The following is a 26813-nucleotide window of genomic DNA, read 5'->3' on the forward strand; positions in this document are numbered from 1 at the left end:
CTCAAATTTTCACCCTTCGGAGCATACACTGAAGGCATAATAAGGATGACGATGTGGAGAGATCAATAGAGAATGAGGGAAGGGAAGAGAGAGGATAGAGGGGGAAGAGATGGAGTAGATACATTTTTAAAATTTTTTTTAATTTCCATGTGAACTTGTGGGTCTTTATTTTTTAAAAGAAAATTGTTTTATTTTTTTCGCTGATTGTACATCATAGTTAGAAGAGATGCTGAAGAATAGCGTACTGCGGGGTCTGGTGTACTTGGGCCGAAACCGGCCCAGAAGCGAAGAGGCAGAAGAGGCGCGTGAGAGGCGAAGGAGAGGAGACTAGAGAGATCTGAGCTCTGGTCAGCCGAGCCAAGCCTGCCGGTCGCCGGAGGAGGCAACGACGACCATGATGGCGCCGTCCTTGTCCACCGCCGTCTCCTCTCTTCTCCTCCTCCTCCTCCTAGCCGCTGCTATCTCCGTCTCCTCCTCACCGCCGATGCCGGAGGACAGCATCCGGGTCATCTCCGCCGAGAAAAGGGTTCGTCAGTCCGATCTCTCTCGTGTGATGTCTAATTTTCATCCACCCGCTGCACTTGCACCTTGATTGTTTGAGGACCACAACTTCAAAACTATAGCGGCTGAAAGCTCCTCTGTGACTATTAATCCAAATCACTCCCCTTCTTTAATTTATTGACCGGTGTGTATGCATGCGTGGATCTATAATTTATTTGTAATTTGTTGCACTGTATTAGGATTTGGCTCTTGTTTAATTTTCTTTTATCATGGTCTAGTTAGTCCTTGCCTGATTCACCTTGTTCGCCAGGCACTCCGCACCTTTATCAAATGGGAATATATACACTGTTATATACCTATGCTGCTTTGTACTACCACTTCATTTTTTTTTCCTTTTGATTGGTGAAGCACAGCAATACACTTACTCAAATGCAAACTCCTGCAGATCGACCTCACCAGCCCCATAGTCAAAGTTTTCCTCACACTAAAGGTAAATTCTGATATCGATTCAACCAATTGCCATGTCAGCAAGGTCTGCATTTCTAGTCACACTTGAACCTCTTCCAGCTCGAGAATGATGCCACTGCCCCTGAAGCATCTCAAGTTCTACTCGCATTCACACCCACAGAGGTTGAACATCTTGCGATTGTCAAGGCGACCAGAGCGGAGGGGAAGCGCAAGAAGAAGATATATGTGCCTCTCTCTGTGAAAGCCTCTGATCTTGCTGCCGCTCCAAATGGTGCTCGCCTGTACTCCATTTTGCTGAGCACTCCATTGAAACCTGCTGAGGTGACGACGCTGGAAGTATTTTATGCTTTGACACACTCTTTGGAGCCCTTCCCAGCAGAGATCACCCAGTCAGATCCCCAGCTGGTTTACTACCGTGACAGTGCTGTGCTTCTATCTCCGTACCATGTTCTGGAGCAGGTTACCTACATCAAAATGCCGAGCAATAGGGTGGAGTCCTTTACAAGGGTGGACCCCACCAGTCGAGCTGGTAATGAAGTGAAATACGGCGCATACAACAACCAGCTTCCAAACTCGTATGTGCCCATACTTGTGCATTATGAAAATAATCGTCCGTTTGCTGTTGTTGAGGAACTTGTGCGCAAGGTGGAGATTTCTCATTGGGGGAATGTCCAAATCACTGAGCAGTATAAGCTGAAACATGGTGGTGCTCAGCACAAAGGAGTCTTTTCAAGGTTAGCTGTGAGCCTGCAAGAATCTTACACCTTGATTTTCATCATATCTAGTATTCTGCTCTTGGAATCCAGCTGCTTGAACTATCTTATTCTAGCACTATCAATGTCTGGTGCAAATCAAATTTCAAAAAATGCGCCAGCAAACCCATGATTCATGACTTAAACCCTGAATCCTTTATTGACATCGACTACCCGTCAACCTTCTTCCAACAATATAGGTCCTCTAGCATCGGATTCAAAATTTTTTAAAAAATATAGCTGAATATTTCTTTACTTCTGTTCTGGTTATGTCACACATGCCATGACGAATTCAAACAGGTGCATGCATCTATTTATATGCTAACAACATGCCTTACAGATATCAGATATGCAATTGAGTAACCTTTTGTTTGAAGATGTATGATATATTAACAAATCAGTCCTTCCGTGTATTGTTTTGGCTAATTTAGTTCATTGCTTTATGGTTACTCATTTGAAACCTTTCTTGCTAGGCTTGAGTATCAATCCAGGCCTTCTATAAGTGGAGTGTCATCATTTAAGAATCTTCTTGCAAGGCTGCCTCCTCGAGTTCATTCAGTATACTATCGTGATGAGATCGGCAACATATCTTCATCCCATTTGCGTAGTGATTCGCACAAGGTACAAGATACTTCTTCATGTGGTGTAATGAATCATATGCTAATGAGTGGAATATAAGATATCATTTTATCTTAATGTAAAAAAAAACTGAGACTAATATTTTGATGTGATTGTTTTTCTTTAATGCAGTCAGAACTTGAAATTGAGCCCAGATATCCATTATTTGGTGGTTGGCACTGCACGTTCACCATTGGCTATGGTTTGCCATTGCAAGATTTTCTCTTTGAATCAGATGATGGTCGACGCTACATAAATCTTACTTTTGGATGCCCTCTGTTGGATACGGTGGTAGATGATCTTACCATCAAAGTAAGAATACAATGTTTTAAATTTTCTGATGAGACATATTTCTCATTTGATTCTAATTGTAGCTTCATTAAAGAAAAGCAATATTAAGTCATGTAGCAGATGGTCATGTCCACGAATGTTGCTAGATTCATACAGAATATGCTCATGAGTGATCTTCAACCTAAATTCAACCAATCATTTTATTTTTGGCCATACTTGATTAGTTATGTTCATTTGTATGTCTCCTATTTCATCTCTTTTACAACAAAGCAAAAATAGATTCTTGAGGAACAGACTGGATTGATGTTTGTTTGGAAGGAAAGATTATAGGATTTCTCGTCATGTTTACAGTCCTACAGCATCATACCTAAACCTTTTAATGTTACAGGTCGTGCTTCCTGAGGGATCGACAAGTCCACAAGCTGTAGTTCCTTTCCTGACGGAACAATATCTTGAGGTAATCCCATATTTTTCTGTATTGGCATTCTTTTGTTCATATATCTGTGTTCTATATTTTAATGCTAAGCGGCAAGTGTACAACTACAAGTTTCATAATGGTTATTATCAATAGATGATTCAGTCTAAGAACATTGGCAAGATTGCATTGTTAATTCAGTGGAATCATCTATCATCTGCTAAGGCCTATGCATGTTAGACTACATAATGCCAGCATTATCACCAGTGGCGAAGCCACCGTGGGGGCTGGGGAGGGCCTGGTGATCAGCCCGTATAATCTGGCCATCAGTTACTAGTGAGATTAACTAACTGATGTTATATGTGGTTGCAAGCCTCAAATTAAAATGATGAAATGACGTGACGTTGAATCATCCATATACTAAATATATTACTGAATTTAAAATAGATGCTATTTATTGATCTAATTTAAAATTGGTGATCATCCATATATTAGTAGACACATACGTCTAAAACCACATCAACAATCATGATTTCCATAATTATAAAAGGAGCGACTAGACATATCATACGCAATTGCGCATATTAATATAAACAAGAGCCGATTGAATATATCTTTCTCTTTTAGCTAATTGCCATGATATGCATGATGCCGATCACACATCCACACTCTACAGCATTGTCCATCGAGCCGCAAGTGAGCTCTCTCATCTTATAGATGGCACCCCGAATCCCTAAATCCTGGCTTCACCCCTGATTATCACTTGAGCCTTCTCCATTATTTATCAATATGGTTGTTTGACTACTAGTAAGTAATTATGTCCACAGCTTTCATGGTTTGGTTTCTGTCGTGATCTGTGGATAGTTCTGTAGGAATGAGTAGGTAACAGGACACCAGTAACTGTTACAAGGAAATTTCACCATAAGCATTTAGTTTGCTCCTTCATAGATGGATTTTCCTATCGTTTCTAGTTTGATATTATCTTGCCCTTTTCGGATTTCAGTTCCCGAAGATTATTGTTTGATAATAATGTATGCTACCAATGCAGACTAGTTATTCATACCTTGATGTTGTTGGAAGGACGACAGTTGTACTAAAGAAGAGAAACGTAGTTGGAGAGCACAATGTTCCTTTCCAGGTACTCTCTGACAGATAGGCCTTGATACATTTTTGAATTTGATTGGTAATTGTCTGAATGTTGCTGTTGTGAGACTCTATCTGATAAGCATGACATCTCGGCTCAACTGCAGGTGTATTACGAATTCAATCCGATCTTCATGCTCGCAGAACCGTTGATGCTGATATCAGCCGTGTTCCTGTTCTTTGTAGCCTGCATTGCTTATCTTCACATGGATCTTTCCATTGGGAAATCATAGGCTCCTTGAAATATTTAGAGGCGCTCTCCGCACTTGCCTTTTGTGTTAGTTTGTACGGTTCCCGTGGGGGAGAAGATGGTCTTTTTGTAGAACGTTGTCGTTGTAGGAATGGGATGATGAGGATGACTTTATATAAGTATCCATACTTGATTGATCTGCTCACTTAACTACGTTACGTACCGCTTTGTTCCTAACTGTGGTATTAGTTGTTGCACTCACATAAGTGCTCACTTTTGTGGAGAGGGAGACTTGAAGAATTGCGCCAGAATCATTGTGGCCTTTTTTTTTTGCAGATTAAAGTTGGGGCGCACTGGCAAAGAAAGAAACTCTGGAAGTGTGGGAAATCGCCATGTAAACATATAATCAAATCGAAATCAGACATGCGAGATACTCGAATCTACTCCCTCTGTTTCAAGTTATAAAATGTTTTGACTTTGATCAGAGTCAAATTATTTCAAGTTTGACCAATTTGATAGAAAAAGTAGTAATATTTTTGTTCCAATATAGATTTATTATAGAAATATATTTAATTATTAATTTAATAAAGCTTATTTGGTAATGTTAATATTACTATATTTGTATATAAACTTAGTCAACCTTGAAGCAGTTTGACTTTGACAAAAGTCAAAACATCTTGTAACTTGAAACAGAGGGAGTAACATACAAATAAGGAAATCTCGCAACATATTACGAAATGAATCAAATCGAAATCTGCCATGCTAGATACTCGTATCTAACATACAAATAAGGAAATCTCGCAACATATTACGATTATGTATATATATAAAATGAATCAAATCGAAATCTGACATGCTAGATACTCAAATAACATACAAGTAAGATAATCTCGCAACATATTACGAGTATCTAACATACAAGTAAGGAAATCTCGCAACATATTACGATTATATATGAAAAAAAAGAGTGAATTGCACTTTGGGCCGGTTATTATTGCCTGTGTTTTATTTTGGACTAGGTTATATCTAACGTTTTCACTTTGGTCTAGATTTTCTTGCCTTATATTGCACATTGGACCACTTTTTTGTTTGCCACTCCTTGATTTCATTAGCGAGCTTACCTGCAACACAATAAACCAATCATTATTCCACATGACCTTGATTTCTTTACTCATTGATTTAGCTGCTTGACTTCTACCATTTTTTCCCTTAATTTATCATGTGAGCTTGGAACAAGTCACTGTATTGAGCTTGCAAGCGACAGCTACAGCAGCCAGCTACCACCAGGCTTGATTTTGCTGGTTCCTCAAGCTCGGGAACAGAGCAGAGAGAGAAGGAACCCTGGTGCTTTGCTTGATCATCCCTCAGATCCATGGCGCGGCTGCTTAATAGAGAAAAGGAGGGAAGATTGATGGAGAAGAAGGGTGGTCCAATTTAAAACTTTTGTAAATTTATCTAATCCAAAGGGATAAAGATAACTTCATCCTTTGTCCAAAGTGAAACTTTGGTAAAAATTCCTAGCCCAAAGTGCAATTAACTAAAAAAAAATGATGTTGAAATCTGACATGCTAGATACTCAAATCTAACATATAAATAAGGAAATCTCGCAACATATTACATTATATATGAAAAAAAATGAATCAAATCGAAATCTGATACTCAAATCTAACATATAAATAAGGAAATCTCGCAACATATTACGGTTATATATGAAAACAAATGAATCAAATCGAAATCTGACATGCTAGATACTCAAATCTAACATATTACGATTAAATATGAAAAAAATGTGTTGAGAGTGGGATTTGAACCCACGCCCTTTCGGACCAGAACCTTAATCTGGCGCCTTAGACCAACTCGGCCATCTCAACCGTTCGTAGGATTATCGGTGAAATTAAATTTTATAACAAAAAATCTCCTCCTGAAAAAAAAAACTTGCGCTGCGTTCCCCACTCCCGGCTCCCCACCCAATCCCCACTCACCAGCCCGTCCGTTGAGTAGTCGAAGAATCCCAAACCCTCTCCTCCTTCCATGGCGATTTGACCCCCAAACCCTAGCAATGCCCTAGACTAGGACTAGTAGGTAGCGGAAGGAAGCTGGAATCGGAAGGAAGGAAGGAAGGAAGGTGGGAGGGATGGGTTCGAAATCGAACACGGAGAGGGCGAGGAAGGCGCTGGAGGCCATGAAGCAGCTGGGTTTCTCCAAGAAGGAGGCCACCCCTGTCCTCAAGAACCTCCTCAGGCTCTTCGGCAACAACTGGGAGCCCATCGAGGACGAGTGCTACCGCGCCCTCGCCGACGCCATCCTCGACCGCCACCAGGTGTCCTTGTCGCCAAAGCCCTCCTCTTTTTTTTTTTGGTTTACATTTCGATTCGACTTACTTAACCGCTGGGGTTCTTCAGGAGACCGCAGCTGACCGCGGCTGCAGCGCGACAAGGCCAACGCCGGACGATGATCATCACCCCCTTACCCTCTGTGGTGCTTCGCGCGACGTGGATACTGAGACCGACGAACCTCGCACCAAGAAGCCTAGGGCCACCAACTCAGCTCCTCAATCGCCTCCATCCCTTACGGACGACCAAGATGTTCCTGCAGCTATCTCACCCCCATCCCATGGTGCTTCTCCTCAATTCCGTCCACAGACCAGGGCCTCTGCACGACTGCGCCAAGCTTCTCCTTCTTCTGTTACAGCAGCACACAAGAGGCCAAGACAGATGATGGATGAAGATTTCCAAGACTCTGCATTCCTCAGGGAACCCAAGCCTGAGCCCGATATCGATATGGACGCCATACAAGGCACTGCTGCTACATCAGACTGCCCAAATGCCCACCTTGGCCTCATTGACTATCCGCTCAATGCCAGCTCCTCAAGGGTTGCACTTCCTCTGGCATTGCTTCCACCTGATCAAAATGTTCCACAGATTTCAGGTTCGCCTACAAAATTTTAATTGATTCATCCATTTGTTGTCATGCCGTGGATAATAGGGTACCATAGGTGTTCATCACTTCCATTATTAGATTACGGCATTTTGCTGTTTGCTGGATTGGCATTTTAAAGTAAATAGGAAAATAGGAGTAATTTCATCAACCAGGCAGTTTGTGCAGCTATTAATTATAGGGGTGTTTGGATCCTAGCCTCATTTGCTAAGGCTAGGCTGTGCTCAACTAGCTCTTTTGGGTGAAGGTCAGGTAATCAGCCTCGTTGTTTGGCTCACGCAAGATTGGCAATGATGTTTCCACACAATCTTTCTCTCTGTGTGTGGCAACTGGCAAGGACTTCCTTGTGCACATTGGCTATCGTTCCATCCAGAGCGAGGCTTTCTAGCTTTTACCGAACGGCTGGCCTTTGCTTAGCTAGGCTATAACTGTGCTAGCCACCTAGCTGTTTTAAGAAAAAGATGTAGCCTACTATCTTAAGAACACATCTTTTTCATTCAGTTGGTTACTCCTCTAGTCCTCTTAAAGCCCTAGACTAAAATATGCCATATGCCTTTCCATATATTTTCTTTGGCACAATTTAGAATCTTCTAGCCTTCAAAAACTCTGCTGGTAACAGGTTGCAACCTTTGTTTGATATCTTAGCGTGATAATTTTTTAGGGGACGTCTCCAATAGTTTGATCAAACACATCTTTTGGTCATTTTATTGCATTCAGTATGCTTAGTCTGGTTGGACTCATTTAAGCTATGAACTTTATACAGGTCCTAAAAAAAGGGCAATTCAACCTTGTAGCAAGGTGAACACGGGGGAAGGATCTTCAGTCATTGATGTAGCATCATCCACTATGGGTGAGGTCAAAATGTCACTGAAATGCAGTGTTGACCCAAAGTTCCGCATGCCTTCCTTAGAAGCAGTTTTCAAGATGGTGGAGGATAAATATCTTCACTCATACAAGATTCTGCCTCCTGAGTTTTCCATTGGTAGCCTCATGAATGAGATATGCCAATGTGTTGTACAACTGGGTAGTGATCATATTGCAGAACATAATACAGAATCAGATGTTGCTGGCAATGGGAGATGCTCACAAAATGAGCCAATGACAGGTAGCATTCCATTTGTGAAGCCAATAGCATGCGAGGATGGTGGAAATAGGAAATGTAAATCTTCAGGAGAATCATTTATTGTGGAAGACTCAGAAAATTCAAGTGTTGCTAAACAGCAGACTCATTTGGCACTTGCCAACTTGAAGCCTATCCATGATGTAACTGATATATCCAAGGGAGAAGAGAGAGTGAGGATATCGGTGGCCAATGAATTTGCAAGTGAGAAATGTCCTCCTTCCTTTTATTATATACGAGGAAACCTTGTTTTCCAAAATGCTTATGTCAACATCTCCGTTGCAAGAATTGGTGATGAAGATTGTTGTGCTGATTGCTTTGGCAACTGCTTGTCTGCACCTATACCATGTGCTTGCACAAGAGAAACCGGGGGCGAATATGTGTATACACCAGAAGGTCTGGTTAGGACACCATTCCTTGATGAATGTGTTTCTATGAATCGTTTCCCAGAAAAATGTCACAAGTTCTTCTGTAAATCATCCTGCCCACTCGAGAGATCTAGGAATGAAGCTTCACCAGAGCCTTGCAGAGGACATCTTGCTAGGAAATTTATCAAGGAATGCTGGAGTAAATGTGGTTGTAACATGCAATGTGGTAACCGTGTGGTTCAACGTGGCATCACATGCAATCTGCAGGTAATATTTAATGCCTTTGACTTGTATTGGTATTTATGCTATATTTGTCATTGGCAGTGTGCAGATTATACTAATGCCGAATGTTTGAATTACTGTCAATTCGAACGTCCAGGTATTTTTCACAGGAGAAGGGAAGGGTTGGGGTCTTCGCACTCTTGATGAACTGCCAAAAGGAGCCTTTGTTTGTGAATATGTTGGGGAAGTACTAACTAGTACAGAACTGCATGAAAGGACACTTCAAAACATGAACAATGGTAGGCATACCTACCCTGTTCTCTTGGATGCTGATTGGGGTTCTGAAGGTGTGTTGAAAGACGAAGAAGCTTTATCCCTGGATTCAACATTTTATGGGAATGTTGGGAGATTTATCAACCATAGGTGTGCTCCGGTTTTCAAATTAATAACTATGGCCAGCAACAAAGATTTGGCTTATGTGCATTACTTATGTTTTTTCTGTTTGAATACTTCACTACATAGATGCTATGATGCGAATTTAGTTGAGATACCTGTTGAAGTGGAGACGCCTGATCATCATTATTATCATGTAAGTTCTCTTTAGCTACTAAAAAGTATATGCTTTTAAGGCTCCTCAAAAGAGCACATCATAGACTTGCCATGTTCATGATATATATATATATATATTTTGGGTGACACAGCTTGCATTTTTCACAACCAAGAAGGTGGAGGCATTTGAGGAGCTCACATGGGTAAGTCTTGTCTAGTTACTTCTGAATATTACTGCAGCATATACTTTGTGCAAATGTCTGAACATATGTGTTTCTCTAAGAAAGTGTTCCTGCAGATGCTGAATGATTTACGTAGCTTAAGTACTTCGTACTTCTCTAAAAAGATTGAGCTTAAACTGTTTCAATCTCTCCTTACCGTCCTTTGTTTGAGGCTTCTCCAACGTATATCCAGTGGGCAATTCCATTTATAGCATCTCTTCACATGCTTTGATGCAATTCTCAATTCACAACCTATATTATTTACAAATTTATTCTATTCGGTCATGTGCTCTCATTATTACTCAGTTCAGTTATGATGCACGGTGACCAACCTTTTATCGCATCATGTCAGGTTTTAAATAATTGTGTCATTTGTATGTTAACATTGTATAGCAATATCTGCTGGCCACTTCATCCTATTCTCAGCGAAGTAAAATCGTATCAAGTTCTAGGTTCCCTTTTCCCCTGTTGCATATTTTTTTTGGGTTACTCCTTTTGTTTATGGGACCAACCTAGAGCTGCAATATATATAACACCTATTAATATCTGTGGAAGATGTTCCCCTTTACATTTAATATTCTTGGTTTCAGGACTATGGTATTGATTTTGGTGATGGCAAAGATCCTGTTAAAGCATTTCAGTGTCTATGTGGAAGCAGATATTGCCGCGGTATCAGGCATCCGAGTATGTTCTCCTTGCTTGGTTTAAAACCATTTACTTCAAAAATTGCATGCCGGATTGTTCTGCATCTAAATTTTGCATATTGATTGAGGAAGTGATTGTTTAGGTACTTATGCTCTTTTTCAGGGAAACGAGGGAAAGCTGCTGCGAAATGATCAAAGGACTTGGTAGAAGATACGGGGTTGATGCACGCGTGCATCACGGAACGAACTAAACTAATATCGTAGTAGATTAGCTACAATCTGTGCTTTATTTTAGAACTTGTCTACTTGTCAGTTAGACTGTTCGAGAAACCTTTTGGTTTGTGAATGGCGCTGAAGACCCAAAGTCCTACCTTTTGTAGTTCTTGGAATCTGTCGCTTGTCAAAACAGTAATTCCTTTTTCCGCACCTCCTTCCGCTCCGAAGCCATACACCTAGGGTCCCATGGGTTCTTTCATAACCTACCACATCCTTAAATATTTTTAGCATGAAAAACTACTAAATTTCAGCACAACCCTTTTTGATAGGTCAAAATGTTGGGCCCGTTACCACTTCTTGATGCTCGCCGGCTTGCCGTTGGTGCTAGGCAGTGCAGCTGTTGAGCTTCACGATGTGACTTTTACGCTGATTTGGGCTGAGTTCGCTGGAGCTGTTGTGGCTAGGGATGGCAATTTCCCCTGCGGGGCCGGGTCCCCTGGGCGGGTGGGATTTTTCACCCGCGGGTGCGCTGGGGTCGGGGCCTAGCATTTGGCCGGGGAGCGGACGGGGGAACATTTCACCCGCGGGTGACCCACGGGGCCCCGGGGAGGATATATAAACCCTTAAAATATAGCCCATTGAAAGCCAAAAAAAAGCCCAACCCATCAAAATAATGTACTAAACCCTAGCTCTCACTCTCTCCTCCCCATTTCCTCTCCCCTCCCGTCACACCACGCGAGACAGTGGCGGTGCATCTTGTCATCTCCCCTACCCTCGACGTCGCCGGCCACATCTCGGCGTCGCCAGCCACCATCTCCCCTCCCCTCCTCTCCAGTCTCCCCTCCGGCGTCCAGCCTCACGTCTCCCGTTCCCTCCACGGCTCCAGCTCAGGGCCACGGCGGTGCACAGGGCGCGGCGGCGGCGCATAGGGCGGCAGGGCGTGGCGGCGGCGGTGCACAGGGCGCGGCGGGGAGGCGAGACAGGCAAGGGCGCGGCGAGGCGATAGGCGCGGCCGGCGAGGTTGCAGCGCACAGGCGCGGCGGCGGCCGGCGATTCACGTCTCCAATACTCCCAAATACTCCAGGCGATTCACAGGCGAGGTATTGCTCCATCTCCAATACTCCAAGTCTCCAACTGTGCCTTGTGAATGAGACTGTGCCCAAATGCATGTGTTATTGAGTTGGTCTCTTAGGAGATAATCCATGTGATTCACTGAGTTGATAATTGTCTTGGATTTTCTATGCTGATTGGATAGAGATACTACTCGCTGCGGGTCCCCGCAGGGGTCGGGGGCGGGTGGGATTTTTCACCCACATCCATGGTCGGGGCCGGGGCCGGGTAGTGAAGTCGGGGGTCGGGGGCGGGGCCGTTCCAGCCCAACCCGGCCCCAACCCGCCCCGTTGCCATCCCTAGTTGTGGCTCGGAAAACGGAGCTGATCGTTAGGCAGGAATAAGAGTAAATTGTATGGGTGACATACAAATTTGTTAGGTGATTTAATTTAATACATAAACTTATAAAATGCTCGTTTGGATGCACAAACTTGTCTAATTCGTACAAACTAGAATCGCAATGACTTGACAAGGTTAATCTTACAAAGCTAATGTTGATTAGAATGTGACGTGCATACGTAAAGTGAGTACGCATAAGATGTGCTATATTTATAAATGAGGAATTTCATATATTTCTTACCCTTTCTAAGCATTTTTAGCTATAAATTTGGACACAGGTAGTATATCTTTACAACAGTTGTACTTAGACAATATAAGATTATTTAAAAACTATGTCATTACGATAAAAGCTCTAACCATTAACTAAAAGAATATTTATTTTATTAACTTTTTTTTTCTATTTTTCACCCTCATGTAACCATGTTTCTATATAGAGTTTAAGAGTCGTTGTTGGGCCATTGTTACCATAGCAATAACATTTGGCCATTGTTACCGTAGCAATAACATTTTATCTCTCATATTTCTCTTTTCCATATCAACAAATATTCATAATTAGCAACGCTAAGAAAGAACAATTGTACATGACCTTAACTTGTTGCCTTTTAATTTGCAGTAACTCGTGCAGTTTGAGTGGAACTGACTTAATTGTACACCTTGCAACGATCGCCTCGTGCAGTGTATCAAAACAGAACAAAAAAAACAACTTCCATCCGACAGAGTGTATATATCATTCCTTTCCTTTCCATTCCAGATATATCTCTACATATATATCTGTTTCGTGCGTGTGGTTACAATTACATCATAGGGAGTACATCATCTATCTGTACAGCCAGCAACGCTGTCGATCTCTTCTTCCGCTCTTTTGTTGGTTGGTGTTGCCCAAGTAACAAGTGAAGACGGACGGGCAACACAAAAAATGAACAATTCAATGCATGCCAACAATATATATATAGTAGCCAACCAAAAATCTCTGTCCATCATCAGGAATTCAGGGATGGACCAGAGGCAGCTCAGCTCCCTTGCATAACTAGGATCAATCAGCGATCCGTCCGTAACGCCTGCGTGCCTCTTGCCTGGTTGTCCATGCGCGCCCTTCGTACCGCCTGCTGGATTTGACGCTCGTGTTCTTTGAGAATCTCCTCCATGTTACCTCCGTGAGGCATCAACGGCCCAGAGTAGTGGATTCTGTTCTTCTTACTGCCATTCACCTGATGATACGCCATACACGCCTCCACGTTCGCTCTCATGGCCTAGAAATTCTCATATTAATCGGAGAAAAAGAAAAAGCAAAATTTATACAGAAATACAATTTAGAAATAGCTGAAATTCGGAATTAAAAAATAAGGAATATTAGAATATGAGACTAGAGTCCATATGGAAATACAATTTAGAAATAGTTGAAATTCGGAATTAAAAAATAAGAAATATTAGAAAAGGAGACTAGAGTCCATATAGAAATACAATTAGGAAATAACTTAAATTCGAAATTAAAAATAAGGAATATTAAAAGACTAAAAGTAGAGTATAGAATCTATATAGAAATACAATTAGGAAATAACTGAAATTCGGAATTAAAAATAAGGAATATTAAAAGACTAAAAGTAGAGTATAGACTCCATATAGAAATACAATTAGGAAATAACTGAAATTCGGAATTAAAAATAAGGAATATTAGAAGTAGAGTATAGAGTTCATATAGAAATACAATTAGGAAATAACTGAAATTCGGAATTAAAAATAAGAAATATTAGAAGTAGAGTATAGAGTCCATATAGAAATATATTTAAGAAAAAAATAGAAATTCGGAATTAAAAAAATAAGGAATATTAGAAGTAGAGTATAGAGTCCATAAAGGAATTTAAAACTAACTAAAATTTAGAATTAACATAATAAAATTAAAATTAGAGTTTAGAGTCCGTATAAAAAGACAATTTACAAATAACTAAAATTCGAAATTAAGAAAAACATGGGAAGTAGAATTTAAAGTCAATACAGGAATACAATTTAGAAGTAACTAAAATTCGAAATTAAAAATTAAATAATATTGAAAGATAAGTTTAGAGTCCACATAGAAATACAATTAGAAATAATAAAAATTCAGAAATAAAAATAAATAATATTGGAAAAAAAGCATAGAGTCTATATAAAAATACAATTTACAGAAAATTCAGAATTTTTTTTAAAAAAAATATTAAAAGACGAGTCTAGAGTCCATATAGGAATACATATAATTTACAAATAACTAAATTTTGATATTGAAAATAATTAATAACTAACACGTATATAAAATACAATATGAATATTACACATTAGTAGTTTTGTAAAGTTATTGCAAAATTTAAAATTATGTTGTCATTTTAATATATTTGAATAATATAATGAGAAAACATACATACTATTATATGAGAGAAAATATAATGATGCTAGCCGCACAATCTGCGCAGGCCCCCACGCTAGTTTTTATTAATGTATAGAGGCGGGTAATTACCCAATGGATGGTGAAATGCGGTCTTAATTTTCTCCTGGCTTCCTTTTTTCGCACAAATGAAAAAGAAAGTTTATATAGTATATAGCTGACTCACCACAGTATGCTCCTTGTTAGCCGCCCCACCTTCCTTCCGATGGGAAGATGACGGTCTTTCTTGAAACTGGTGTGTCCATTCAGATCTACCGGAGGAATCAACAGCAGTTAATTGCCTGTACCTTGACCTAGATGGATGCTCTCTCAAATGTGGCCTCTTGGCACCATCCCCATGGTTAGATGACCGAGTAGCACTGCCTCGTGGCTCAGCAGCACAAGACAAGTTCGGCATCTGAGATGTGTAAAATCTTTGGGTCTTTTCATCAGTCTCATTCGATCGGCCCAGAGTAGACGATGAACGGCCAGCATGCAACAGAGGAACACGCTGAGCAATGCCATTTTCGCCGACTCTTGCTGGAGGATCAATTCTAAAGCCACGAATGCCGTCATCCATCCGAGTGCCTTTTCTATTTGCCTGTGCCCGTCGTTGCTGCACAACAGAAGCAAAAACTTGACACTAACAACCTACAACAGAGAACGTGCAAAATAGATTGTTGCAACACCAGTTAGGCACTATACATCTAACATAATTTTTAGATGCCATTTTAGCAAGATTGTTTTGCTTTGCTGATTCTTGCTTTGGTTGGGGCAAACTTATGTCAAAAAAACTATGGCACACTAGCTCCTTGTTCTATGTTCATGGAGCTAAATCACCAACTTGGGCTAGATGTAGTTATGCACATAAATGAGGGGTTTACATATCATCAAACTCAGACTCAGCCGTTCAAATAGTGGATATGGCATATGCAATAACTTATGTGGATGAGAAGTTACATAATAGAACTGAAAAATACACCTGCTAGTTGCTACATCAATTTCTACAGAAGTCGCACTCTTGAATGAGAAAGCAATCATCCTCACGTTTATGGTGCCCAAACAAGCCCAGGCAAATGAGGTACATGGCATCCTAGAATACTGTGTTTCTGTGTTTCTTCACAAGGATACATAAAACAGTATCTTGCAAATGCAAACATAGGTCGTGGGTTCAATAGTATCAGAAGTATGGTGCTTTAGGAGCCTAGTTATCATAACCGGACCAACCAGAAAAACCAAAAGCCGGACTACCAGAGCCAGTCTAGTTTAACTTAAAGACCGGACATGCATGTGAACCACAAAAGTCCGGTTAGACAGGAAGGTTTCACAAAGAACCAGAGAAAACCATAGGTGGTTGGACCAGGTAAGGACTTTCGCCGGGAAAAGGAGAGGTGGGGAGTCAAACCCACCACCTCCCCCTATGCAGGCACTGCAGCTAAGGCCTGTTGGGTGACTTTGAAAGCAAGATATATTTAGTTAAGCCTTTTGAGTGAAGCAAGGCATACAAAACATAAAATTTATTATTTATTTTGAACCAGTGGTCAAACCGGCAGACAGACTCACCAGTTTGATCGCCGGTCCAGCTTTAAAAGTTATGCTTAGGAGACAGGATTATAGATCTTACATATACTTTGCTAGGTTTATCATCAGCTTTGGATAAAACATCCAGATGTACATGTAATGAAATATCATGGTACCTGTAAATCTCCATTTCCAGCCTGAGGTTGTTTCCTGCGTCTAGTTTCATTATTTTGTCCTTTCAATGAAATCATCCTTTTCCTGTCAGCAAGTCTTAGATTTAATCATGAAAGTTGATGCAGGAAAATGAGCATCGTACAATCATCTTTACAGATGCTAGAAAAACAAATCCCTGTTAATGAAAATCGTGCAGCGCAGATTACCTCCTGGTTTCCTCATCTCGCAGCTTAGCATCATATTCCTTGCTCGGGGGATATTTTGGTAGACTTGATGGATCACAGGCATGTGGCTTTGTAGTGAAGAACTGATGATATGAGGAAAAATAAATGATCTGTCAAACCACACACCCACGCTTTAGAAGTTTATAACTAATCAATACAGAGAAAAGGCAATATCTGACTATTCTTCGACATCTTCCTCAGTATCTTGCAACAAAGCTCCTCGCACTCTCGCCCTGAAGAAAAATAGCAAGAGTCAGAGCTGGTCTACAATCGGATACAATAAAATTTCTTTTCATGTAAAAGTAGCGATTCAAGAAAACCGTATAACCTCCGAGGTACAGGGGCTATCCTCTTCGTGGCTTTAGCTGGAGGAACTTTGATAGGTGAAACTACTGCAGGTTTGCAATTTCATTAGCTGAGAAAACACAGAATTGTTTGTTTCAGTGCTGCATGGAGAAGCATGGTTACCTGGTGTTTGCTGCTGTGCTGGAACAATAACCTGATCAGAGCCCTGAGTCACATCAGACACACTTGGAACCTGATTGGCCACCAGCTTTGGCTTTGTTGCCTTTTTTTTGTCTAGAAAAGAAAGAGCTTCGAGTTGCTTTTGCATTATTTCATTCTTTTCCTGTGAAATCAAAGAGTGTTACTAACATCACACAATACAATTTATATAACCAACTATTGCAACAAGAAGAAAAAAACTATGGCAGAGATTAAGAATTGCTTTGCCATTACAAAAATATGCTAAGAAATTTAATTAAACAGAGGAAGCAAGCAGCATCTGACATTGAACCTCAATGATAACTGGATCTCCTGGTACAGCAGAGATTAAGAATTGCTTTGCCATTACAAAAATATGCTGAGAAATTTAATTAAACAGAGGAAGCAAGCAGCATCTGACATGAACCTCAATGATAACTAGATCTCCTGGTACAATAGGCCAACACAGAGAACAAGGATGCAGGAGCATTCATGCTTGAAATTTTGTGGGGAAAAGAAGTGATTACTGAAAAAATAATAATCAAGCATTTATATATGGTAAACATCCAGCAATCAAGTTGTAGTATGTCAAAAACTGTCCTTTTGAACTTTAGGGCTGCATGACTAGCAGTATGTCAAGTTGGCAACCTATAATGCTAATAAAGGGTTTGACATTGTGATGAAAAGAAATGTATGTATGGTTCCATTTATGCTAACGATGTACTCCTTCATCAGGCAGCAGAAATATCGGTTAATGATAAGTAAAGTAATAAGGGGATTAGGGAAACAACCTTTTCAGATGATAGAGTCTCCATCAGCTTTGACGCTCGCTCTTGTTCTGAAAAAGAGGGGATATCAATGTTTAAGAGAAACAAAAGCATAGGGGTAATATAATAGTACTAGAGAGTGAATAATAATGGAGCGAGTAGGACCTCTGGATGCATGGTCCTGCGTAGTCCTAAAAACGGCATAGAGTGATGATAGTGAGAAATTGGCAATGACATCATTCAGTGCGGAGTGAGTAAGGGTGTTGAGGGAAATGGTGATGCGAGGTAGACCTTTTGCCTTTGTAGCAACAAGATGAACGCGATCAAGCCCTGTAGTATTATCCATATGAGCATAGGGAAGATGGGCAATGTAGTGTAGTATAAAAAAGCATGGTATAGGTAGTTTGGGTACCGACCATTGTGAGGGAAGATGAGGTTGACTTCCCCAGAGGAGAGGCAAGATTTGAGGTAATCCAGGAAGTCGGAGCAGGAGCCGCCGATCCCGACGTCGTCTCTCTAGAAAAGCACGATGCGATTAGTGAGACTGATACTGATTAGGGATTGGAAGGAGAAGGGGCTTACGAGATTGTCGATGTTGGAGAGGGAGAGGGAGCGGTCCCAGGCGAGGGAGTGGAGGTCGGTGGCGAGGAGGCGGAGTTGGGAGACATCATCAGTATGGGCGTGGGCGTGGGCGTGGAAGAGGACGGGTCGCATCCGCATCGTCACCGGCGGCTTGGCCTCGCCGAACACGGAGCCGAAAGGCATCCATGGCCATGGCCATGGCTAGCCAGACTCGACTCTAGTCTGGAGTGGGCCACCCAAGTCAGGGAGAGAGAGAAAGAGAGAGAGAGTCCTTGGGTAACTCGGAGGCTGTGTTCGGATTACTAATCTATCTATAAACTACTTAAAAAACACGTAGTGGTGATGGTGAAGCCAGAGCAGACACGTGATCCAACGTAATCACGTTCGGAGTGAAAAAAAGCGCACACTCCACCACCGCAACAAAAAAAAAACAAAACAAAACAAAAAAAACCGTGAGCCGCGGCCATCCTCCGCAACGAAAAAACAGAACAACCCTAGATCCGCGTCCCACGCCCCGCGCCGCCCTCGGCCTTCTCCCTCTGCCGCGTCCTCCACCGCCGAGGCGCCGCCTCCTAGCCGCCGTCGCTGCGACCCGCGCCACCCTCGACCGCCGACGCGGGAGGAGGACGTCACGCCGCGCCATCACCGCCGAGGCGCCGCCTCCTCGCCGCCGTCGCTGCGACCACTCGCTTGCCCTCTAATCGTGACAACAGCCAAAGAGGAATATACGCCCACCGCCTGCGCCGATTCCTCGCCGTCGTTCTCCTCCGGCCTCTCAGCCACCACCACCAGGAAGGAGACGCCGCCGCCTTTGCTGATTCCTGCTGCCATATCAAGCGAAGCCTCATCGCCGTCCGGTCAGGGACGCCGCCTCGTTGTGGCCAACCTACCCTTGACTGGAAGCGTCGCCGCCGGTTCAAGCTCAGGTTACATAGGCCGGCTCCAACCAGGTACAATACACATGCTCCAAAGAAACAAACGTCTTTGATCTTGTGCAATTGATTCACACATGTATATTTACAATAAAAAAAAGTATTTTGTAGTATTTATCAGTGACATGCATATTTAGACACATTTATATTTGGAGTACATGCACCTGTGATTGGTGGCGTGCATCTGTGATAAGTTTGCTTGGTTCAGATCCAATGTGTTCTTTATCATGGTCAATTATGCTAGAAGGCTTTGATCTGTCAGTAACCGGATTCATGGCCGTCGTTCCACACGTCAAATACTAAAGTATAGGTGAAACTTAACTGCAGGAGATCAGGCCAACAAAACTGAAAATAATCTATGCATCTTATCTTATGAAAATAGTTTATGTCCACTTCCCTGTATCCCATGTTTACAGTTTTACAGTAATCAGGAAAGATCTGGAAGCACATAGTCTCAAACTCTCCATCCTTCACCATCCGGGGCGTGGGACGCGGATCTAGGGTTGTTCTGTTTTTTCGTTGCGGAGGATGGCCGCGGCTCACGGTTTTTTTTGTTTTGTTTTTTTTTGTTGCGGTGGTGGAGTGTGCGCTTTTTTTTTTCGCTCCGAACGTGTCGGTGTACGTTTTTACGTTGGATCGCGTGTCTGCTCTGGCTTCACCATCACCACTACGTGTTTTTTAAGTAGTATAGATAGATTAGTAATCCGAACACAGCCTCCGAGTCACCCCAAGGACTCTCTCTCTCTCTTTCTCTCTCTCCCTGACTTGGGTGGCCCACTCCAGACCAGAGTCGAGTCAGGCTGGCCATGGCCATGGCCATGGATGCCTTCGGCTCCGTGTTCGGCGAGGCCAAGCCGCCGGTGACGATACGGATGCGACCCGTCCTCTTCCACGCCCACGCCCACGCCCATACTGATGATGTCTCCCAACTCCGCCTCCTCGCCACCGACCTCCACTCCCTCGCCTGGGACCGCTCCCTCTCCCTCTCCGACATCGACGATCTCGTAAGCCCCTTCTCCTCCCAATCCCTAATCAGTATTAGTCTCACTAATCGCATTGTGCTTTTCCAGAGAGACGACGTCGGGATCGGCGGCTCCTGCTCCGACTTCCTGGATTACCTCAAATCTTGCCTCTCCTCTGGGGAAGTCAACCTCCTCTTCCCTCACAATGGTCGGTACCCAAACTACCTATACCACGCTTTTTTACACTACACTACATTGCCCATCTTCCCTATGCTCATATGGATAATACTACAGGGCTTGATCGCGTTCATCTTGTTGCTACAAAGGCAAAGGGTCTACCTCGCATCACCATTTCCCTCAACACCCTTACTCACTCCACGCTGAATGATGTCATTGCCAATTTCTCACTATCACTCTATGCCGCTTTTAGGACTACGCAGGACCATGCATCCAGAGGTCCTACTCGCTCCATTATTATTCACTCTCTAGTACTATTATATTACCCCTATGCTTTTGTTTCTCTTAAACATTGATATCCCCTCTTTTTCAGAACAAGAGCGAGCGTCAAAGCTGATGGAGACTCTATCATCTGAAAAGGTTGTTTCCCTAATCCCCTTATTACTTTACTTATCATTAACCGATGTTTCTGCTGCCTGATGAAGGAGTACATCGTTAGCATAAATGGAACCGTACATACATTTCTTTTCGTCACAATGTCAAACCCTTTATTAGCATTATAGGTTGCCAACTTGACATACTGCTAGTCATGCAGCCCTAAAGTTCAAAAGGACAGTTTTTGACATACTACAACTTGATTGCTGGATGTTTACCATATATAAATGCTTGATTATTATTTTTTCAGTAATCACTTCTTTTCCCCACAAAATTTCAAGCATGAATGCTCCTGCATCCTTGTTCTCTGTGTTGGCCTATTGTACCAGGAGATCCAGTTATCATTGAGGTTCAATGTCAGATGCTGCTTGCTTCCTCTGTTTAATTAAATTTCTCAGCATATTTTTGTAATGGCAAAGCAATTCTTAATCTCTGCTGTACCAGGAGATCCAGTTATCATTGAGGTTCAATGTCAGATGCTGCTTGCTTCCTCTGTTTAATTAAATTTCTCAGCATATTTTTGTAATGGCAAAGCAATTCTTAATCTCTGCCATAGTTTTTTTCTTCTTGTTGCAATAGTTGGTTATATAAATTGTATTGTGTGATGTTAGTAACACTCTTTGATTTCACAGGAAAAGAATGAAATAATGCAAAAGCAACTCGAAGCTCTTTCTTTTCTAGACAAAAGAAAGGCAACAAAGCCAAAGCTGGTGGCCAATCAGGTTCCAAGTGTGTCTGATGTGACTCAGGGCTCTGATCAGGTTATTGTTCCAGCACAGCAGCAAACACCAGGTAACCATGCTTCTCCATGCAGCACTGCAACAAACAATTCTGTGTTTTCTCAGCTAATGAAATTGCAAACCTGCAGTAGTTTCACCTATCAAAGTTCCTCCAGCTAAAGCCACGAAGAGGATAGCCCCTGTATCTCGGAGGTTGTACGGTTTTCTTGAATCGCTACTTTTACATGAAAAGAAATTTTATTGTATCTGATTGTAGACCAGCTCTGACTCTTGCTATTTTTCTCCAGGGCAAGAGTGCGAGGAGCTTTGTTGCAAGATACTGAGGAAGATGTTGAAGAATAGTCAGATATTGCCTTTTCTCTGTATTGATTAGTTACAAACTTCTAAAGCGTGAGTGTGTGGTTTGTTAGTTTTGGGGCCATTTTTACTTGTATCAAATCTATGAAATCAAGCTAATGCATTTATTGACACAAACCTGCTCACTTTTTATTGTGCACTTCATTTTTCTCTTGTTTACCTGTTTGGCATAAGCTAAGTGTGCTTATCAGTTGTCTTTTAGCTGATGTGGTACTATGATTTTTTTACCAGTTATTGTATTGCGCATTGATTTTTTTTAAAAAAGACACTATGAATCAGAGAACCGTATTTTAACTTCCACTGGCTGGCTTTGGTGTATACAATTTAGTGGTTTAATTTCTTGCAGTGCCTATATTCATAGAATGTACCAGAATGTTTCTATATTACAGTTATCATTTAAAAAACCATCCGCACCTTGGCATATCTACAACAGAATGTAGTGTCAGGTAACCATATAGAAAGATCATATACAGACATCTCTTTCATGTTTCTCTGTGGAACATCTAAATCAGGGGGTTATGGTTTGTTTGTTCAGACGAATGAACTCCATGATGAATGTTTCTATCATATGGAATTGCTTGGCTCTGAGTGTTTTGCTTCAAACTACAGGTACATGGTGTAGCTACTGTGCTTGTTTTTTGTCGTTTGGCATGCTATTGCTCCTTAGTACTACCTCCGTTTCAGGTTATAAGACTTTCTAGCATTGCCCATATTCATATAGATGTTAATGAATCTAGGCACATATATATATCTAGATTCATTAACATATATATGAATGTGGGCAATGCTAGAAAGTCTTATAATATGAAATGGAGGAAGTATATTGCTATATTCATTTTCCATTTCAGCAGCTGTATTTTCATGGAACCATTTTATCTGTGTTGACTGACAATGACATGTTCTTCCCTTGAACCGCAGCAGAGTCGACAGTTGAACCTGAAAAGATCTTCTTTCTCCCAGCACCAGCACTAGCATCATCACCACAGGGCGAAGGCATGAACAACGTACGTCCTTCCATGGTCTCGTTCCAGGACAGCCTCTTCCTCTGTGACATGATGTTCACCCTTGTACTGCTAAATGTCCACGGCGCCGCACAGAGGCAGGTCGTTTCGCCTGGTTTCAGGATTGAGCAGGAGCTGCATGCGCTTGGATTGCTTGATCCATGATTGATAGTCCATTACAGTACATCCTCGTTGGTGTCGTTTCTAGAACAGGACATGCGAATGTGAGTTCGCTATGCTGTGTGGTTGCATGTCTGGAACTGAGGCGGTAAGGCCCTCTTTAATTCCAAGGAAAGTCATAGCAATTTTGGAGGATTTCATTTCAATCGGATTTTGGAGTTTTGAGTGGAGAGCCTGACACTCATCCTTATATTGTTGAGTCAAGCTTAAGTAAATTCCTCTAGATAGGAAGACGTGTTGTTTATTTATACTCTTGTTTTATATTATTAGATGTTTTAACTTTTTTCTATTCAAAATTCTTTAAGTTTAACTAAATTATAGAAAAATTAACATCATCTATTACACCAAATTAGTTTCAAGTATCTATTGCTATGTGGTTTTTCTTGATCAAACTTAAAAAAGAAGTTTGACTAGGGAAAACAATCCAAATGTCTTACAATATGATGAAACGAGGGAGTAGTGATAAGGCCCCACTAGTTGGTTTTTACAAATTTTTATTTTGAAATTCTTCATATTAAACATTGATAATCGATTTATGTTAAAAATGCATCGTCGATAGAAGATAGCTATATCCAACATTTTGTGATAATACTAATTATTGAACAAAACCTATAAACTTTAACACTTTAAAATCAAAACACGTCTTATAAAAATCAACATTGAGTGCTTCCCAACCCAAGCCTGTCTTTTAGCTCAATCCACGGCTCCGCAGATCAGTATTTCCTTGCACATCAGTACCCAATTTTGGTTACTAATCGAAACTAAATAGTTTGACTGAATTTCATACAAAAACAGTTGCGCATCACCTCAGTTCTTGTCGTAGTGTATGTAGTATAGTCAAAGAGTAGGCGATCGTTAGGTAAGATTCGTGCGCAATAGTGGTCCTACTGAACTACTAGTAGTACAGTACTTGTAGTAACTAGTATTGGCTGCATCCTGCATGCATCCATGGAGTCATGGAGATGTGATGGAGTTTTGGAGGCATCAATGAAACGAGGAAACACGATCGATCGTGTTAAGGAAACAGTAGTATAGGTGCTAGTACAGTAGTAGATGACGTGAGGAGTCAGGAGGAGGAGGAGGAGGTAGACGACGGCGAGGATCCGGTGCTCATGAGGCCCCGGGTGGGCCTGCTGGGCCTGGGCCTGAGCGCAAGGGTGCACCTTGCCCTGAGCACGGCGTAGCCGAGCAGGCGGTACGCGGCGACGAATCCCAGCATGACGCCCACGTTGCGCCACCGGCACTCGTCGCCGAGCCCCTCCCGGCGCAGCACCTCGTCTCCGGTGGCCACGCAGGCGCCCATCACCCGCGCCACGCACCTCCCCCCGCCCGCGAACTCGTTCACCAGCAGCGCCTCGAACGGCCACTTGAACAGCGACAGGTAGTGCATGAACACCCAGCACGACGGCATCGCCGACCGCGCGATGAAGTAGCCGGATAAGAGGAAGAAGGACCCCATCACCCCCTGTATCGCCGCATTCCCCACCACGAAGTCCGGCGCCGCCGCCGCGAAGCACACCACCACCGAGTTCGCCGTGTACAGGATCAGCCACACCAGCACCACGAAGTACCCGAACACCGCCGCCGTCCTCCGGAGCCCCGCCATCCAGTACACCGGCGCCGCGAACACCACGGCCAGCGCCAGCTGGAAAGGCAGGAACACCACCGCGTTCGCCACCGCGTAAGACGACACGCGGTACGCGCCCGACGACGTCTCCTTGGCCAGGATCTCCCGCTCCTGCAGGAAGATGGGCAGCGCCTCCGTGGTGGACGACAGCAGGAAGGTGAGGAGGAAGGCGAAGAGGCCGACGCGCTCCGCCACCTTCTCCTCCCCGAGGTCGTAGAAGATGGACCCCAGCGCCAGGCCGGCCACCAGCATGCACACCGTGCGGCACGCGAACAGCTGCCGCGTCCGCGCCACGTTCTTGAAGAAGCGCTGCGCCAGCACGCCCACCTCGCGCGCCCAACTGTTGGCGTACCGGCTCTTCTTCTCAATCTCCATCTCCACCTCCATCTCCACGTCCTCCTTGTGCAGCTGGAACAGCTGCTGCAGCGTGCACCGGTCGCGTGCCTCGGCGGCGCTCCGGCGGCGGAGCGCGTCGACGGAGTCGATGGAGAACTCGACGGTGTCGACGTGCGGGGGCAGCGCGAGGCCCGCGGAGGCGAGCAGGGAGCGTAGGGCGTCGACGGTGCCGTGGTGGAGGGCGCAGCCACCGGCGAGCAGGAGGACGGAGTCGAACATCTTGACGATGCGCGCGCCGGGCTGGTGGATGCTGAGCAGCACCGTGCGGCGGCGAGTGTCGGCCATGGCGCGGAGGGCGCCGACGATGTGCAGGGCGGAGGCGCTGTCGAGGCCAGAGGTGGGCTCGTCGAGGATGAGAACCGCGGGGTCGTGGACTGCCTCGACGCCGATGGAGACGCGGCGTCGCTCGCCGCCGGAGAGGTCCTTGACCCTGGTGTCGGCGACGCGGGCGAGGGTGAGGTTGTGGATGAGGGCGTCGACACGGGCGTCGATGTCGTTGCGGGCGCCGAGGCGGAGGCGGGCGCTGAAGCGGAGCGTCTCGCGGACGGTGAGGAGCGGGAAGAGGACGTCGCGCTGGGTGACGTAGGCGGAGACGCGGCGTAGGTCGGCGGTGGTGGCGGGGGCGCCGTTGAGGAGGAGCTGGTCCTGGTCGGTAGGCGTGGAGGGGTGGAGGCGGCCGGCGAGGATCTCGAGAAGGGTGGACTTGCCGGCGCCGCTGGGGCCGACGATGGCAAGGAGCTCGCCGGGGCGGGCGCGGTAGGAGACGTTGCGGAGAACGTGGCGGGTGGTGGTGGTCGTGGGATGCTGCTGCTGCTGCTCGTCTTCGTCTTCTTCCCTGCTCCATATCTTCATCATCATGAGAGGGTGAGCGCGCTTTGGGATGGGGATGGGGATGGGGATGCGGATGTGGTGGTTGATGCCCCGAGCCTCCACCTCGCAACCATCTTTCTCCATCCCCATCCCCATTGGTCATGGGATGCTGCAGCTAAACAACACAGTGGAGGAGGAGGAGGAGGAGGAGGAGAGTATCGTTGTTGTGCATCGTTGTTCCGTGTGATGGATGATGAGTGTGAGCTGCTAGTGATGAGCGAGCGACTACTGTGTGTGCCCGTGTGAGCTACGTGCGTGCGTGCGTGCCAAATATTGGTTGGTCGGTTAAAACCTTTTCTCATTCACAAGGACGGGGGCTGCCTGCTTGGTTTATGGTTGGCTGGTACTACTCCGTACTCCTATCATGCTATGGCTTTCCCTGTTTTGCACCCTAAACTACAGTATTAGTGTTGTCTGATTGAGGGGCAGAAGTGTCCTGTGATTACAACTGATTTGAGGAAGCTATCGAATCGAGCAGTTTGTGGTTGGGTATAAGCGAGCGCGCAGCTGAGCCAAGGGATCACATGACGTCGTCGGCTAGCGAGCGAGCGAGCCTCAGCCAGCCAGCTTCACATGCATCTGCTGCTTTACCTCCTCGGCCGGGAGGCCAGCCTGAGCTAAGCTAGCCGTATCGTCGTCTCGTCGTTGGCAATCGATCTTCTACCGCCTACCGCCCACCTGCACCAAAACGCATCCATCCTCGCACCTGTATCCACTTCATTACTGCACTAGACAATTATTAACAATGTTCAAGTTGATCAAAACAAATAGAAAAACTCTAACCCCCCTTGCCTGTCTGCATTTCTTATATACGTTGATTTTGCAAGCAACCATTCACGCAATTATTGCCTACTATCTTTTATTATACAGAAACTATTACTCCAGT

At 43.7% G+C, this 26813-nt stretch overlaps 5 protein-coding genes, 1 non-coding gene and 2 pseudogenes across 6 annotated transcripts; 4 read left to right on the forward strand and 4 right to left on the reverse strand.

The window, feature by feature from the left end:
* Positions 1–253: 253 nt before the first annotated feature.
* LOC127771748 (dolichyl-diphosphooligosaccharide--protein glycosyltransferase subunit 1B) lies at positions 254–4626 on the forward strand. The gene is made up of 8 exons (XM_052297680.1): positions 254–526; positions 947–991; positions 1069–1703; positions 2195–2342; positions 2472–2651; positions 3019–3087; positions 4094–4183; positions 4296–4626. Exons 1-8 carry the CDS (start codon positions 395–397, stop codon positions 4419–4421), a joined length of 1425 nt encoding a protein of 474 aa, XP_052153640.1. The 5' UTR covers positions 254–394; the 3' UTR covers positions 4422–4626.
* A 1542-nt stretch (positions 4627–6168) lies between these two features.
* Positions 6169–6249, reverse strand: TRNAL-AAG (transfer RNA leucine (anticodon AAG)). Its single transcript has one exon. It is a non-coding gene; the product is annotated as a tRNA-Leu (tRNA).
* Positions 6250–6375: 126 nt separating this feature from the next.
* LOC127771742 (histone-lysine N-methyltransferase SUVR4-like) lies at positions 6376–10828 on the forward strand. Its single transcript, XM_052297669.1, has 8 exons — positions 6376–6698; positions 6781–7306; positions 8079–9070; positions 9183–9448; positions 9548–9614; positions 9727–9777; positions 10386–10479; positions 10603–10828. The coding sequence occupies exons 1-8, from the start codon at positions 6513–6515 to the stop codon at positions 10629–10631; spliced, it is 2211 nt and encodes a 736-aa protein (XP_052153629.1). The 5' UTR covers positions 6376–6512; the 3' UTR covers positions 10632–10828.
* A 137-nt stretch (positions 10829–10965) lies between these two features.
* Positions 10966–11806, forward strand: LOC127771760 (uncharacterized; annotated as a pseudogene).
* A 986-nt stretch (positions 11807–12792) lies between these two features.
* LOC127770974 (probable serine/threonine-protein kinase At1g09600) lies at positions 12793–16507 on the reverse strand (the record flags this gene model as incomplete). The annotated part of the gene is made up of 4 exons (XM_052296733.1): positions 12793–13354; positions 14687–15115; positions 16197–16278; positions 16401–16507. Coding segments are annotated over 4 exons (831 nt in total), but the record flags the coding sequence as incomplete, so codon positions are not given.
* An 89-nt stretch (positions 16508–16596) lies between these two features.
* On the reverse strand, positions 16597–18449 carry LOC127771753 (uncharacterized; annotated as a pseudogene).
* A 260-nt stretch (positions 18450–18709) lies between these two features.
* Positions 18710–21992, forward strand: LOC127771751 (uncharacterized). Its single transcript, XM_052297689.1, has 8 exons — positions 18710–19200; positions 19966–20186; positions 20253–20352; positions 20439–20600; positions 20695–20741; positions 21389–21548; positions 21625–21688; positions 21784–21992. Exons 2-8 carry the CDS (start codon positions 19989–19991, stop codon positions 21836–21838), a joined length of 786 nt encoding a protein of 261 aa, XP_052153649.1. The 5' UTR covers positions 18710–19200; positions 19966–19988; the 3' UTR covers positions 21839–21992.
* Positions 21993–24022: 2030 nt separating this feature from the next.
* LOC127769575 (ABC transporter G family member 5-like) lies at positions 24023–26243 on the reverse strand. Its single transcript, XM_052295171.1, has one exon. The coding sequence runs from the start codon at positions 26021–26023 to the stop codon at positions 24101–24103; it is 1923 nt and encodes a 640-aa protein (XP_052151131.1). The 5' UTR covers positions 26024–26243; the 3' UTR covers positions 24023–24100.
* Between the last annotated feature and the right edge of the window lie 570 nt (positions 26244–26813).

This window comes from Oryza glaberrima, chromosome 4 (assembly GCF_000147395.1).
Source record: "Oryza glaberrima chromosome 4, OglaRS2, whole genome shotgun sequence".
Classification (NCBI taxonomy): Eukaryota; Viridiplantae; Streptophyta; class Magnoliopsida; order Poales; family Poaceae; genus Oryza; species Oryza glaberrima.